Source organism: Rhinolophus sinicus, linkage group LG14, assembly GCF_036562045.2.
Source record: "Rhinolophus sinicus isolate RSC01 linkage group LG14, ASM3656204v1, whole genome shotgun sequence".
In the NCBI taxonomy this organism is placed as follows: domain Eukaryota; kingdom Metazoa; phylum Chordata; class Mammalia; order Chiroptera; family Rhinolophidae; genus Rhinolophus; species Rhinolophus sinicus.
The window spans coordinates 13,793,654-13,810,982 of NC_133763.1; the positions used below are offsets into that span (position 1 = coordinate 13,793,654).

Consider the following 17,329-nt stretch of genomic DNA (forward strand, 5'->3'; position numbering starts at 1 on the left):
ACAGAAGTGTTATACCCACAGGTGCCGGAGGCAGGAGGCATGCTCCTCATGCAGGGCCACCTGGGAAAACACCAGTGTGGTCAGGAGGCAGAAGAAAGGATTAGGCCATGGCTGTTACTGGGTTTCCCAGGGGGAGGCAAGGCAGGGCGGAGCGAACAGTTTAGGACTGGCTAATCGGAATAGTTTGGCTGGGTCTTGGGGTATAGGAGTGGTCCCTGCTTGCCTGGTACCTGGCCCAGGTATGGTTAAAGCCTCTTGGGGTGCAAGGGTCTGATAAAGGTCCGGTTGTGGGTTGGTTATCAGAGGCAGGCTCCTGGCTGGGCCCTGTGCTATCGCTAAGAATTGGCTAGGCCAGGGAGGGGCAGGTTTTCCCCAGGCAGAAAGGTTTTGAAGATGTCAGAACATTATAATATACAGATGCACGCGCACACGCAGAGTACAGGATGCTAGAAGAGTAACTCCTCCCTCATGAGGAGGTGTGCAAACTTTTTGACACTTAGTCCCACCAGCCACGTCAGATTTCCTTAAAGAGCAAAATTGTGATTTAGACTCTGAGTCACTTGGACAAATTTCTGACTAGTTTAATGTTGGAAAATGCATGCCTGTTCTTGATGTAGAGGGCTGAAAGGGGACTATTGCCGTTGGTAGCAGCTGGCAGAAATTTGAAAAGGGGAGCATTGTGGTCAAATTTGTACTTGTTAGGTTAATGCGTTTTCTTTTTTTTTTTTTTTTTAATTCCTTGACTGTTTTGTATTATAACTTAGAGAAACTAGCAATTTAAATAGGAGCTAGGTGGATTAATGTCTGCTCTGTAGAGAGGGCCAGCCATTTGACAGAATTTGAACCGAGTCTTTGATATGCCTGAATATGTTGTTGAATCACTGCTTAAAGGACATTAGATGATTTTTAAAGGTTTGCAAATTTTTGTTAATAACTCTTCGTTTGGACTGTTCCAGAGAATTGGTACGACACTTTGGTGAGGTTCCTGGATTATTTTATGCGTACCACAACTCTCTGTTTTAATCCTCACTACAACTTTGTGTTTGAGTATCTTCCCATGATCTAAATGGAGGAAACAGGTTTTCGAATGTAGCTTGTATCAAGGCTCCATGGGTAGGAAGGGTGCCCCTCAGACAGGAATCTGTGATGACGTGACTCAAAGCCTCTGCTCCTCTAGTCCAATTTTAAGAGGATATTGGTTTGTGAATTCCAAACTTTAAGTAAAAATAGATGAAAACATTTTTCCTATGTATGTTTTTTATTGTGCTAAAATACACCTAACATAAAATCTAACCATTGTAACCATTTTTAAGTGTTCAATTCAGTGGCATTAAGTACATGCACATTGTTGTGCAACCATCACCACTATCCATTTCCTGTACTTTTTCATGGTGCCACCCAGTGACTGTGTCTCCACCTTTGCCCAGTCCCGGTAACCTCTATTCTACTTAACTGTCTCCATGAAGAAAATATTTTTTTTTTTTTAGAGAGAGACTTTTGTTGATGTTAGGTGATATAAATTAAGTTTTAAATTTCTTTGTAGAGTGATGATTATAAATGCATTTCTTTGGAACAAGAAGTACCATGTACCTCAGTGCAAATTAAAAGTTATTTTTGCCTTTTTAAAACAATGCATATAATTGCATACGCTAAGTACAGAAACCTTTGTGTTTTCTGCATTTTATTAAATATAAACAAGTGGTATTAATTTAAGAGAAAATAATTCTTTTATTCTGAACCTTACTAAACTACTCTTTTATGCATTGTTCTAGTTAGAGCTCCTTAAAGTAGCGTGTCTTAATTGCCTTTGCAATTATGTTCATCAAAATGGCAGCAAATCCAAAAGATGACAATCTTTTTGCTCGCCTGCATAAATTTATATCATGACTTTCTAGTCGATGGTTGTCAAATTGCACATAATTTGATTCAAGCTATTTTTTTAAATGAGCACAGAATGTCATTATTATTGCGCATTGTATTCCATTAGTCATCGTTACTGGGAGGTTACACTTTGGCCAGACCTGGGCTTTGGTCTTTGTTTGGTTCCATATAACCATGAGGTGGTGAAACACACAAAGCCCAGGTTCACCCACTTTACTTTGACCTTGCAGTGAAAGCCAGCTTTCGTACTCTGTTTACCTTTGTGCATTCCTGCCTTTACTTAGTTTTTGCTGAGTGTTCATTATGTTCTTACCAGCTCCTGGAGTCATTTCAGTAGATATTTTCAGTATTTTGCAGCATTTTCAGTTGTTTTCAGTGGTAGGGTTAGTTCTCCAAACTAGTCCACTTCCACTGTTGAAAGTGGAAGTGCTCTCAGAGACTTTACAAAACAGATTCATTCATGCCTCTTAGTAAACAATAACCATACGAATAGAAACATAGCGCTTTTTTCTTGGTTAGCTATAATTTATTCTTGGCTTCTTCCAAATCTGTCTGTTACAGAACTGGATGAAAGAAATTTTAGTATTATCTGCTGTATTTTGCTTTCATCTTCTAAAGGGACTACAGGAGCTTAGATTGAGGGGAGGAGCTAAAAAAACAAAACAGAAAAAGCCTACTTTCTCTAGCCTAGATCTGGAAGGAACTTTAAGTATAAAAGGGGATTCAGTTTGAGGTTTGTTGAGCAATGGCCTTTTTTTTTAATCACTTGCTTTTTGTATTCCAAGCTGTTTCTTACTGGCTTTGAGATTACTGAGGTATAAAAGGGAAAGGAATGCTGTTTGTGTGTATGTGTGAGAGAAAAAGCACACAGCATGGGAGGTGTTATTTACTTTGTACAGTTACCATTTGTGAGTTTTAGCCTTTTGCCCTCCTAGTCCTTTCCTGTTTGTGAGCCTAAAGATTTTAAACCATCTTTTCTTCTCTCCTTGGGTAATTGAACGCAGCCTATGGTCTTGCTTAGTGTAGAGCAGAGGTGTCCAAACTTTTTTCAACGTTTTTTACCAAGGGCCATATGCGGTAAAATACACAAACAGCCGGGCCACTCACTCGAGGTGAAGTACGTATTGCCTCACCTGGTTTATTTAAGTAAACTAAATATATTTTTGGAATTTGCTGCGGGCCAATTAACAATGGATTGCGGGCTGCCGTTGCCCGCGGGCCGCAGTTTGGACACCCCTGGGGAAGAGCATTCCTCCTAAATCCCTCTCTCCTGCCCACTTATCTTTCAAAGCTTTGAGACGCACAAGCCCAGCTACTGAATGAACACTTCCACTTAGTTATCCCTGGAACACTTAACCCTCTTGAAACATGAAAGAATCATTAAACCCTCTTGAATCCCTCCCCTTTCTCTATTCCCATGACCACTCCCCTAATCTAGGCCATCATCTCATTCTGCATTAAGGCAACAGCCTTCTTACAAATCTCTTGGAGACTGAAGTCTTCCACCACGTGAATCTGTTCCACACACTGGGACCCAAAGTATTTCTTCCAGAATATAATTTATGCATCACTCTCCTAAATAAAACCTTTCAGTGGTTATCTTTTGTCCTTTTTACGCAATTCAGACTCTTTAAAACTGTTGAAAAGTCTTTATTAAATCTCTAATTTCAACCACTGCCAGCACTTCACACTCTAACTACATTAAGCTTTCTTTGTGGGTGGAAGAAGGTAGATTTTGCGCTTCTTTTTGAAATTGAACTCTGTGGGTGCTTTATGTGCCGTTGAGTGAGCACCACCTCCTGGCGACTCTCTGAATGAGTGGCGTCTTCAACAGCCCCACTCAGATCTAGTAGACTCATGCTCTTCTTTCATGGAGTCAGTGCATAATTCAGCTTTCCTGAGGTATAATTATACAGTTTGGTGAGTTTTAACAAGTGTGTACACCCATGCAGCTAATACCCCAATCAAGATACTGTACGCTACAGTCACCCCCAAAAGTTCTCTTGGGCCCCTCTGCAATCAGTTTCCCCAGCCAGTGCCCCAACCACTATTGATTAGTTTTGCCTGTTCTGGGACTTCATATAAATGGAGTCGTACAGAATATACTCTTTTTTTTTCCCTATTTTTTTTCATTTAGCACAGTATTTTTTGAGATTTATCCATGTTGAATGTATCTGTAGTTTTAATTTATTGCTGAGTAGTATTTCATTGTATGGATAAGACCATAATTATGTCGTTATCAGTTGATAACTGATTATTTCATTATTAAGAATAAAGCTGCCATGGACATGTTCAGGTCAGTTTTCCGACATATGTTTCATTTGCAGAGTTCTGATTGCAGCAGGTCCCTTTCAGCACTAGGTATTGTCTGTCACATTGTAGCCATTCTTGTGGTGTGTAGTGGTTGCCTGTGGTGGCTGAGCAACACTTCATGTGTATTAGCTATTTTATATCTTTTGTTGTGACTTGTCTATTCAAATATTTAGCCTATATGTTTATTTGAATTGTCTTATTAAGTTGCATTTTTAATATATGTTTAATATATTCTGGATACAAGTCCTTTGTCAGATTTATATATTGCAAATATTTTCTTGGAGTCTGTGGTTTTCTTTTTCATATCTTAACACCGTCTTTGGAAGAGCAGAAGTTTTGTATTATAATGAAGTCCAATTAACATGTCTTTTTTCTTTTACAATTAGTGTTTTTATATCTAGAAATCTTCACTTAATCTGAGATCATTTCTTAGAAATTGTGTTATTTTAGCTTTGATGTTTAGATATGTGATTTGTGTTAATTTTATTGTATAATGTGAGATTGCATGTTGAGGTTCATTTTTTTCATGTTTATATAGTTTTTCTGGTGCAATTTGTTGAATAGACTGTACTTGCCCTTGAATTATTTCGGCAACTTTTTCAGACATCAATTGACCATGTAATTGTGGGTCTGTTTCTGAACTCTGTTCAGTTCTATTGCTCTATGTCTGCCTTTATGTAAATATCACACTATCTGGATTACTATAGTTTCAAAATAAGCTTTGAAATCAGGTAGTGTAAGTCCTCCAATCTTGTTCTTTTTTTTCCTTCCCCCCCAAAAAAAAATTTTTTTTGGCTATCCTAGGTCTTTTGTGTTTCTATATAAATTTAGAATTAGCTTGTCAATTTCTAAAAAGAAAAATATGCTGGAATTTTAATTGGAATTGCGTTGAATTTATAAATTAACTTGGGGAAAATTGACATCTTAACAATATTGAACCTTCCAACCCATAAATGTGTGTATTAATGTCCTCGCGCTGCCAAAATGAGGTGTCACGCAAACTGGGTGGCTTAAAATAACGGATGGTTATTCTCACAGTTCTGGAGGCTGGAATTCAGAAATTAAGGTGTCAGCAGGGCCATGCTCTGAAGGCTCTAGGGAAGGAATCCTTCTAGTAGATTTAAGGAAGTCAACATGGCTAGGTCAGTGGGGAGTGATGGTGGAGCCATTTCCCATTGAAAAGCCTTTAATAGTAGTAGCTTTCTTAGGAAGGCTTCTTTGATATGAAATTGAGTCATTAATGGTATTGAGGGTTGGATTGGCCGAGACCTTGAAGGTCATTTATTCTAGCCTGCCCTACAACCTCTTAGACACAGGCTGGTTTGAGACAGCTTCTTTCAATTTACATGGTTTTTGTAGAAAATTCTTAGAAAGTAGATAATATTGAGTCAAATTCTATTTTCCACAAACTTCTACCATTGGTTCTGCTTCCACCTTCTGTAATTTTACAGAATGAAGGTAAAATCCTTAGATTATTTTATAGCAGTTTAACACCTGTTCTCTCATTTTATTTCTTTGCCTAAAACATCTCAGTTTGTAAAATTATTCCTTATATAGCATCTTTATCTGCATTTTAAAAGGTCACGAATGTATGCATCTTCCAGAGTAGGATTCCGAACTGAACTCAGTCTTATATAAGTTGCCTGTATTGAGAATAATGGAGCATTCTTGGTCTGGATAATTTTCTGACTTTCAGTGCTTCTTTAGCTTGCCTTTACTTACTGTCTCTTACTAATTTAGAGTTTAAACATTCTGGCCTTTTTTCTATTTTTTTAGGGAAACTTTAAAAACCCGCTTCCATTGTTCTATACACGTGCAACTTAATAATATCAAAATGCAGGCTATTTTTTAAAGTTATTTTGTAATTAAGTATGCTGGTTTACCTTTTGTGTTTCACATGCAGATTTGATACACATTTGTCTGATTTGTACCCCAATAAATAAAGTGTGGAACAAGACAAGGTCAAATGCAGACTTTTGTGAGTTACCTCTAGAATTCTTCCATTAGTTTGATTTCAAGTATTTAATTGCTGAGTACATTTGTTCAGTCACCTAGGAGTCTACTAGTGTGGGGCTCACATTGCTCCGTTTTGTTCTTAAGGACATCACCAGACATGTGCAGCCTGGCTGAAATGAAGGCGTCTTGTGTCTGTGACATTCTTCTGGTCCAGTGTCCTAGTCACCTTACGCTTAAGTTATATACATTGCGTGCCCCTTTTCTAAGTCCAGACTCTACAGCTGTGGAATCTATATCACTGCTTTTTTTTTTCTTCTTGAAAATTGTGACCATTTCTACTTTTCTGTAATTTAAAAAATATTACGAACAGTGGTTTGATAAGCATATCTCCAAGTTCTTTTAATATCACCATAGGTCGTTTTCTGGTCCAGAAGACTTGAATGTTTGTAAAATGTCACAGTGTTTTTATTACATGCCTCATGCTAGGACTAAGCACTTGTCTTGCCATCAAATACTGGGATACTGCATAACAGAAAAGTTAATTCCGAACTTTAAATCAGTATGACAAAAAGGTCTTAACTTGTAAAACTCCTGTCTTTCCATAGTTTTAAAATAATTTTTGTTACCAAACGTAATTTTTCGGTCAGTTTCATATTTCTTGAAATTCATTCCATTTGAAAAAGTCCTGATATGTGGTTTTTAAGTAAAAGAAATGAAAAAACCACCCTGATTTATTATTATCAAAATTTGTGGAAATCAAAATTATAAAAGCACAAGTTTTTGGCTATAGTGTCGCATTTTTCTACTACAAACTTGGTTATAGTTTTCTACAGACACTACATTTGTATAAAGAACTCTGGAATAGAATATTTCCGTCAACAAGATTCCAGAATTACAGACGCTGATGTGAATGCAGATGAGGTTAGCCTAACTTGGGCAGGAGAGGGACGTGCTGAGTCCCAGTATGGATAGCTGACGGCTGTTGCCAAGATTGACAGGTGTCCTGTGGGTGGCAGGAAGTCCCACGGATAAAATTTGCTCTCAGATTGCTTCTCTCAGACACAATGATCAAAGTCATCCCTTTGCTTTCTATTGATCACACATGCTCATAAAATAGTGAAGTCTGCTTTTATTACTTTAATTTTTTTAGGTATTAGTTTTATAAGCTCCAGGAAGGTAAGAAAAAGTTTTATACATTCCTCTTACAGTACCATATTCTGTTTTGGAAAGTTGAGCTTTATACTGTACATTAATTTTTCTAGTATAGTCAGTGACTTTTGGTTTTTTGGCTACCCTGCCATTTCATTAAGGCCTTGTGAGATGAAAAACGTTAATATAACAGAATACATTTGTTATTGGTGTAAAAGAGGCAACTATTTCTTAATGGGATAATAAATTACATGATTCAATCTGGAAAGATTAATTTTTAAGAGAATTTACTAAGAAATAAACATAACATTGTAAAGGAGTGTTCATACTAATTGGGTAACAGCTTTTGATTTTATTTCATCTTACTGACATTTTTTATGAAGAGAAGCTTTATAACTTATCAAGATAAATTAGTAGTATTTCATATCTCAAAACAAGTAGTTTTAAAGCCATTAGGTTCATGCCATTAAGAAAATTAACTGTACTGTTTTAAGAGAAACGTGTGTTCCCTGAGATTTTTGTAAGATTTCAGTGATGTAAACGTGTTATTAACAGAGAAGGATCTCTGATTTTAAGCATAAACTTAATAGCTGTTTCTATTCAAATAGGAATTTTCTGATCTGGGAGCATTGTGTCTTGATGAATCTCTGTATTTCAGTGGCAGACATACAGGAGAAATTTTAAGAAGAGGGTGCTTGGGGAACCATTATTAGGGAGCCAGCCTATTCACTAGTGTGAAAAATGAAAGCCAAGACCCCAGGCCTAACTAGGGCTCAGAAAAGGTTTATATATTTAATTCTGACTTAGCTACAATTTATTGAGGTTCTACCACGAGCAGGTTATTATTTTATAGATGTTATTTAACTCCTGTGAAGGGAGGAACATTAGGCCCACAGAGGTGGTGACTTGCCCGGCATCCCTCAGCCCTTGGCCGTAAAGCTGGGAAACAAACCCTGGCTCTTGGCTCCAAACCCAGCAGAGTTTTGAGATAGTGGAAATAATCTCAACAGAAATTCATTGAAATGGTAGAACTTTCAGGGCTGCCTTGCTTACTGTCTTTTTTTTTTTTTTCCCTTTCCCTGTGTCTCAGTTCTGATTCTTTCCCTCTTCTCCTATTCAATTCTCTTTTCGACTAGAAGAAAGGGAAGATTCTTGAGCTCATCATTACCCAAAAAGACCTTTATAAAAATGTTTAGGTACTGTACCAAAAATAGCAACAAATTGTTGTATTTCCTTCTCAGAACTTAACGTTTTAAGCAGCTGATTGGAAAGGAACTATGACGATACGTATTCTTGGACTAAGCCTTGGGTGTAGTGGGCTAATTTGGAGTGTGAAACAGAGGCTAGAGTGCAGGTAATGACCTTGAGCTCATTTTAGCCACTGGCCGAAGTTCCACGGCCCCTGAGAGATGACCACCAGCATTTCTCCTGAGCGTGGGGCTGGTTTACACTCTGCTGCTCTGTCCTATCCCTGGGCATCCTTTACTGGGCATCCTATCCCTGGGCATCCAGTCTGCTTACTGCGTAATACACTGGATTGCCGAGGGTAATCGAAGACCCTGACCATCTCATGTCACACCTAGTTTCATGGCAAAATTAAAAAGTTACCTTGATTTGTGCAAGGATTAGCATCACGGCTTGTTAGTTCAGTAGATATATAATGTGTAAGGTGTGGTGAGAAATCTATGGCCGTGTGTTATGAATGGCTTCAATTTAGGAAAATTTATCTTTACACTTGTAAATGTAATTTATGATTCATTTTGACAGGTCTAGAATTAACTTCCCTTTTAAACACGTGTACTGAGGGTGGAATAATGAAAATAGCATTATATTTGAACTATTTGGGCTGTTTCAAATATTTTAAACCATCGTTTGTGTGTCATTGGTAAGCAGATGATTCTGTCTCGTCGTGAGCTGCAGCCCATGACACAGTCCAGTCACAATCTGGGTGTTTGTCCGTCCAATCCTCTCTACCTGCCACCACCCCGTCACCTCTGTAGTGGCCCCCTAACTGCCCTGCCAACCCCTACCCCACCTCCCTGCTTCAGCAGGTTGGGATCAACTGTTAGGATGGAGACAGATGACTTTCGTGGGGCCTCCACTCTGGCTTTCCACGTCCCTGCACTGCAGCCTCCTGGGCACATCTTCCGTTTCTTCTCCTTATGGTGCGTGGTTTCGTCTGTTCCTTGGCCGTCATGCCTGTCCCTTCATTTCAGCTCAGGGACGTTTCCTGTAGTCGGGGAAGAAGTCCGTCCCCTTTCAGCTCGGTCAGAGCACGCTTTGTAGGCAGGATGGCAGCCTCCTTGCACTTGGTGCAGTTGCAGTTGTGTGTTTATACACATACTTGGATAATAAGCTTCGCCAGGACGGAAGCCATGTCTGCTTTTACTCAAGGATTATGCCCTTGGTGTCTACATCTGGCACAAGGCCTGGTACATAATAGTCGCTTAATAAATACGTCCTGAATACATGCAAGTTTCATGAAAGGTTTTTCTCAGCGTCATGAGGATGGATGAATACAGGCCCATTTTGCTATTACAGATCTCACTCACAGTCAAGAGAATGAGACGTACCAAAAGTATTGTAATATAAGCTAGATTGCAGTTAGGGCTCGGAAGTAATATACTTTGCTTGAAAAATGCCCTGTTTGACTAGCCTTTGTCCATAAATTCAAAATGAGTGAATTACAATGTTAAGCAGCACAGACAATATTTATAAGAGCCTCTTGCATTCTTATGTCATGCTAGCTCTAAAGGAAATAGAAAGTTGAACAAATTCAGTATTAAAAGTAGGAAAGATAGAATAAAATACATTAATATCCTTAAATGCCAGGACATGTGAAAGAAATGAGGAAACTTGTACTGCCAGACATTTTGTGCAAGTTGTTTCCGAGCCCTCTGTTAGCATGAAAAGTGTAGCCGTGCTTGAGGCTACCCTGGGACCTCTTTTGTCTTCATTTGGCGAGACTGTTAGGTCAGCCCTCACTGAGGTTTTTCCCTTTCCTCTTCCAGTGTTCCTGACGCTGTTCTACCCCAACCCTGGGTTGTGGCATTGAGCAGCGCGGGGGAGAGGCTGGCTGGCAGGCCTCTCAGAGGGTCAGGTGATCGCTGTGTGCCGGCAGCTGCCTGAGGTGCAGGGCAGGCAGTGCCCTGCTCCTGCCTCGGGACAGCTGGTTATTATCAAACGCCTAGCAAGTCTTTCCCGATCATTGCTCACTGCTCGCTGCAAGAGAAGGGAGATTATGCCGCGGGCTTTTGATTGACCCAATGGGAATTACATTGATCTGGTGTCTGGCTTTGGTTCTTATCAAGTGGATCGCCTCTAAGGTAGGCCATCTTTATTTTTAGGATTGTGACCTTAATCATTAGTCTTTATATTTGGTAGGAATGAAATTTCTGGTCAGGTTTCTTCTCCTTCTGCTTCAGGTTTTATTTCTCTGATTAAAAGAGCTATGAGGTTTACCTGTCAGCTGAAAAACTTAAAATTATGGTGTGTAATGTTTATTCTTCTCCCGCCTTATTCCTCCCCAAGGGCTTTTTATGGTATCATTCTTCGGTATCAAAGTAGCTCTCCTCAGTGTCAGTCCTTTAAAGAAGTTTTTATGATTAAAGCAGTTCAACTTTTAAGATGATACAATTATTAAACAATTTAAACTTTTGGTGTACATATTTTAAACATTCTTTTCTGGAGATAAAGAATTTACTAATGCTTATAAATGGAAAGCACAGTTATTGAGGATTTCTAAACAATTACTGTGTATAAACTTTTAAAAAACTAAATACTACCCTCTATCATGGTCTCTCTTGAAGCCCTGCTGCTACTAAAATGTATTCCTTACTTATATATTGAAAACATTTGAATTTACTATAATCCTAAATACTATAATACTAAATCATAAATTATATTTATGTATTCTAAATATCAGACTTGAGAAAAGCTTGATAGAATGAATGCTAGCCATTTACCATCTGGATAAGAGTCTAAAGTAGAAAATATTTAAGATTACTACTTGAAATTATTTGAAATTATTTTTTCTATCCTTGCATTAAAATGAGTATATCTTTCATCTACCATGCAGCTTCTTTCTTCCTATATGAAGACACCAAAGAGTATTAACTTAAAATCTATAAGGCATCACTATTTGCTAAGCAACACAAGCTTCTAAGGTTAAATTTCTTTTTCAAGCAAGGTCTGTAATTTTTCACATTTAACATAATGTCTTAAGCATAGTTCTCTCTCACTTGAAGCAGTTCTTTTTTTCTTAGTGATATGATTGAAAAACTCTCTTAAAGAAAAGCAGTATACTCAAATTTTTTAAATCTTTGTGTTTTATAAGTGAAGAATTAATTTTGTTGCACTGAGAGCTATTTACTCATTGTGTTTAAAGGATTAGCTTACCAAGTTATTGAATGAAGGTCAAGTTAATATTAGTAATACATTAGTTAAATTGTGGATGTTTTCAGAGACTTTACTTTTTTTATAACTACCAAAAAATTTAAATTACGTTTTTAAGCAAAAAGATTGCTAATATTTTGTCACTTTTTAAAAAGTATATTATTTGCATAGGGCATAAGAATGGGCAAAATACGCTTCAGTGGACCAGTGCAATCTTTGAATCGCAAACTTGAGCATGTTTTTCTAGCATATGTAAGATGAATATATTCTGAAAAAACTCACTTTACTGTCTCAGAGAAAACAGCTTTCAGAACTTTGCCTGGGCTTCATCTTTTGTAGTATGTTACTATTTTTCGGTAATGTTACCCAAAAATTAGTTTAGTGCTACTGTATCTAAGCCCTTTGACCATCAGTTTACTGCTTAGCAAAACAGGCCCAATAAAACATCCCTCTTGAGCTGGTTAAGTGAGGTTTTGTATGAAAGCACCGGGAACATTTTCTGACACAGAGTAGGAAAAAGCTCAGCAAGTGTTAGTTAATATATTGTTACTTTTACCATGTAAGGGAAATGCCCAGGCTTTTGCGTAATAGATCATTTTAGTGGAAACTTGAACAAGATAAAAACAGTAGCACTTAAAATATCTTTGCTCAGTTTTAAAACATGTCTTTCTTTAAAAGTTACGTATTAACTAATCTCAGGAACAACTTTTACGCCTTTTGTCATTTACTTTGTAAGTCATGTCTTGTGGAAGAGTGATTCACCCTGATTCAAGGAGAGTGAGTGTCTTACCCAGGCACTCAAAACGCCTGTTAGTGGCAGTGGATCCTGTGGAACCGTACAGTTTAACTTGTTTGTGCTGTGGCTGTCAGTTTCTGATTAGCTCAGCCTCGCCCATGTTTTGACCTATACTAGTTGCTTTACAAGCTGTTCCCAGATGGCTAAATTAGAAAAGTCACGAGTAGAAGCTTCTCAGTTATTTCCATTCACTGGTGAGGTGAAATGGGAATGTGGATGATAACTCAGAGTGTTTTATGACAGACAACGTGACACAGGATTTTGATTAAATTTGTTTTACAATTTTTATTAAAAGTAGAATTTTACTACTAGTATATGGCTTGTAAAATGATAAACTTTAAAAATACATATGTTAAGTCTGTGCTGCAGTGTTGGTGTATAAAGCACATAAAATTATTTTTTTAATATGATTCTAACAGAAATCAAATTTTGATTGTTACAGTTCATAATTTACACTGTATTTTTCCAAAATGAGTCACATTAGATTATTCTACCTAGGTTGCTTAAGGAGAGAATTGAATAGTGTTCATTTTAATCTTGGTCCTTGAGGTGATGAATGATCGATCTCAGGATGTCGTCATTGATGGGTTCAGACACACATTTTAAGTCTGTTCTTAAAAATATTTTTTGTCTCATTTTGATTTATTTCATGAGTTTTGTCTTGTGGTTTAGTATAGCATTTAAGCTAAGTATTTGTGGACCAGAATTACTTAAATTAGTAGTGAATAGAATAACATGAATATTTGGCACACCCCTATGTAATTTGTTAATATACTGGGGGTGCCAAAAAAAATGTATATATATGACTTGTATTCATCTTCTGTTATTGGTATGTATTGAGCATTACCATTTTAATACAGTTTTTTTCCTTTCTTAAGATGTGTATACATTTTTTGGGCACCCTCTGTATATTTAAAATTCTATGTTTGCCAAGTTTTTATTATGATTAATACAGACCCTACCATTTCAGTATCTAAATTAGTGCCTCTATAAATAAAAGGATTATCTTAAAATAAATTTAGCATGTCATAGTTATAATCTATATTATGTTCATTACTCAGTTTTTGACTTGACACTATTTTACTTAACAGAAAGCTGATGATATTAGTCATTTTCAATCTTTAATATGTGAAGTGATAAATGAGGTTTTCTCTTTCTGATTAGTGGCTATTTTAGTAATTACCCTTCCAGCATGAAAAAAATAATGCCAGCCACTCTCTTGAAGAGGACTGTTAGAGAGAACAGGTTAAAATTCGTTTTAACGAGCTATTATCCAAGTTATTATTGGACACTAGCGGGTTGATGGGTATTGACCAAGACAAGGTATTACATCATGACATCTGTGGCTTCATTGATACAATTTAGCTGATAGAAATATTTATTTCCACATATGTGCTTTCCAGGCTACTAGGTTTTCCCCTAATGTGGCAGTATTAAGGGGAGACCTAGGATATAGTATGGTAAGTATCTTCCGGGTGGAGATTGGAACAGCAGGTGTGAGTGGTGCCTTTTCATACCAAGTGATTATGGAGACTGTTTGCTCCAGAACAGCACGTTTACCATGAAGCAGCCCAGAGGCCTCCTTAGGATGCGCTGTTAGCGGAAGACACTGTGAGCACGATGCTGCCAGGAGCGCGTTCTGTATGGTGCAGTCTCTCGGCATGTGAGATCATGCTTTTCTGTGTAGTTTTCTTTATAGTAGATTCTTATTTTACTTTTAATTTGGTTTATTTTGTGAATATATAAGAACTACACGTGCTACAAAACTCAAAAGATACACGTTGAAGAGTCATCTTCCTTCCTTTTGTCCCACTGCCTCCCTGGAGGCTACCAGTGTTGAGAATTAGAATTTTATTTTTGCTTGAAACTGGTTTGTTTTACATTTAATCAACGGTTGCTTTTTTTGTTTTTTTAAGGATACATGAAATCATAAGAATTTAATTGATGCTTTTTTCTTAAATGGTAAGCATTAAGGAGGGAATGATTTGGGAGTTGTTTTGCATATTAAATCCAAATGAGGGCTTTAAATAAAATAAATTTTCTTTATAATAATAGTGAAAGTGTGATTATTTTTCCTTGAGGTTTTTAGGTGTATGTTGAGTTGTATATCTCATAACAGTTTTGTCAAGGAAGATCATTAATCTGATACTTAAAAATGTGATCTCGCTGCTGTAATGTGTATTTCTTTTGTTAATGAAGTCAAGCATTTTTTCTTGTGTTTATTGGTTTATTATTTCTTGTAAACAGGATGATTGTGTTCTGTTTTCCTACACTCTTCATCGTCTTCTAATTGACTTTGGGAGACACAAACTTTTTTTCCTTTCCTTGTTAGGGAAAAATTAGCCCTTTGTCATATTTGTTGAACTTTTATTTCTTGGTTTGAGGTTTCTTTAGCTTTTGTTTGTATTTTACTATGCATAATTTAACTTTTAAGTGGCCAAATTGATCCATTTTCATGATTTTTAGATTTTATAGAACAATTAGAAAGGGCTTTTCTAGTTAAGATTTTCTTTTTAATGCGGTCATGTTTTCTTTTACTATTTTGTGCTTTGATTTTTTTTTTTTTTACATTTAATTTTGTTGTTTCATGTGTAATTTATTTAAATAAGAGGGTAATAATATAGCTTTTTTGGTTTTCCAGATACAACCACTATCATTTTTTTCTTCAATATTTTCCTCACAGATTTTAAATCCTATACTTATCACATAGAAAATTACTGTATATTCTTGGATTTGATTCTCGATTCTCTATTGACTATTTTGACTGTCTCTTTATAGTGTCCACACTACTTTACTAATAGCTTGTGGCACTAGTTCTATTTATTACTGTTTTTAAAAGGATTTCCTTACCTGTTTATTTAACTAATATTATTGATCACTTTCAATGCTCTAAGCACTATTTTAAATGTTGGGATTTATTCTAGATCTGGGGATATAGCAGTGAATGAAGTCTCTGTAGCCACAGTGCTTAGTTTCTAATAGGAGGTGTAGTTAATTTTACTTTCTAGATTTTTAATCTGTCTTTATATCAATTCTGTTATTCATTAATTTATTCATCAACTTATAAGTTATTTGTTTATTTGCAATAAATGCATTTAATCATTTATTTACCAAGTACTTATTTAGAATCTACTAAATAATAGCTACTGTTTGGGGGCCAGGGATACAGTGGTGAATAAGACAGACACAGTTCCTGCTCTCGTAGAGCTTTTACTTTAGAACAAGCAAACGTGGTAACATCAGCTAAGTGGTGATGTAGAGAGCGTGCAGGTAGGTAGCTGTGGAAGAGCGTGACTTGGTGACTTCAGATTTGGTAGCCTGGGAATACCTCTGGAGAGACGACTAGAGCTAAGAGATGAGGACACAGTGATGCAGTGATCCTGGGCAGGGAACAAGTGTAAAGGCTCCTGTGCATTTGGCGGGGCAGGACGAGAGCAAGGAGGCTGGCGTGACTGGGTCAGAGGGAGGCAGATCATGGAGACCTTTGGAAATCAGAGCTTGGTGATTGGACTTTAATCCAAGTGTATGGGGAGCCATGGGAGGAGTCTGAGCAGTAGTTGAAAGGTTCACTCTTGCTTCTGTGTGAAGAGTGGGCTGGGGGCCAAGAGCTGCATCAGGAAAACCAGCCAGCAGCCCATTGCAGGAGTGCAGGGGAGAGATGCTATTGCCGCAGACAGAATGAAGGAGTTTCGATAGAGGAAGAGAGTTGAATGTGACGGTAGAGTTGGCAGAACTTGTTGGCAGTGCTTCAGCTCTTATAATTTTTTTGTTTGTTTTAGTAATTATTTTTTAAATTTGCAGTATTTTTTTTATAATAGCTTTATTGAGCTATACCTCGTACCATACAATTCACCCATCTAAAGTGTACAATTAATGATTTTGAGTCTATTCACAGAGTTGTGCAATCATTAATTTGAGAACATTTTCCTGACTGCAGAGAGAAACCCTGTACCCATATTCACTCCCCATTTCCTCCCGGCTCTCCCAACTCTAGGCAGCCACCAGTCTACTTTCTGTCTCTATGGATTTGCCTGTTTCGGATATTTCGTGGGAATGGAACCATATAGTATGTGGTACTTTGTGACTGGCTGCTTTCACTCACCGTGCTGTGCTCAAGGCTCACCCACGTTGTAGCCTGTGTTCGTACTTGATTCCTTTTTGTGTCTGAATGCTACTCCATTGTATGGCTGCACCACATTTTATCCATTCGTTAGTGGATGGATGTTTGGATTGTTTCCAATTTTAGGCTATTGTGAATATTGTTGCAAGAGACATTTTTATATCTGTTTATTTTATTACTTGCTGGTCTCTGGGCCATTTGGTTTATTTTGTTTCATTTCTAGCTAATGGGTTTCTTCAAATGTCTGATGATTCTTGTTTGTCTGCTTATTCATTCACATTTAAAGTAAGGGAATAGTAAAGCAGTTGAACCATTCTCTCTTCCTCAGTTCTGTTTACCTTTGCAGAAGATCTCTCCCCAAGTGGGCTTGTCTGACATACTTCGACATTAAATTTCCACCTACTGCATATTCCTCACTCTGTATCCACCTTTATGGTAGTGTTTAACCATATTGTATTATAATTCTTTGTCTTTCTCACAACTATAGATTTCAAGAGCAGGTGCTATATCTAATTTCATTTTTGTATATCCAACTTTTCTTGCATTGTGCTTCACAAATAATAAATACATGTTGGTGAATTTAATATATTTAATTGTCATGCATTAAAAATGTATGTATGTTTTTTTCTAGAGGCGTGGAGCTATTTCCTATGACAGTTCTGATCAGACTGCGTTGTACATTCGTATGCTAGGTAAGCATTTTTTATTTTGTACTGATA

At 37.1% G+C, this 17,329-nt stretch overlaps 1 protein-coding gene across 11 annotated transcripts in view; it reads left to right on the plus strand.

The window, feature by feature from the left end:
* The window catches only part of PDE7A (phosphodiesterase 7A), a 97,491-nt gene that overhangs the window by 25,850 nt on the left and 54,312 nt on the right, over positions 1–17,329 (plus strand). For 8 of the 11 annotated variants that reach the window (XR_002135769.2, XR_012491762.1, XR_012491763.1 and 5 more), the window contains exon 2: positions 17,242–17,302. Coding sequence is in view for 3 of the 11 variants with exons in the window: in XM_019710689.2 (XP_019566248.1) it covers positions 17,242–17,302 (61 nt within the window). In the remaining 8 variants the exon portion in view is untranslated. Of the gene's footprint in view, positions 1–9,756; positions 10,626–17,241; positions 17,303–17,329 lie in introns of those variants that run through there. The other 3 variants (XM_074318928.1, XR_002135768.2, XM_074318927.1) reach the window with 3 other exon arrangements.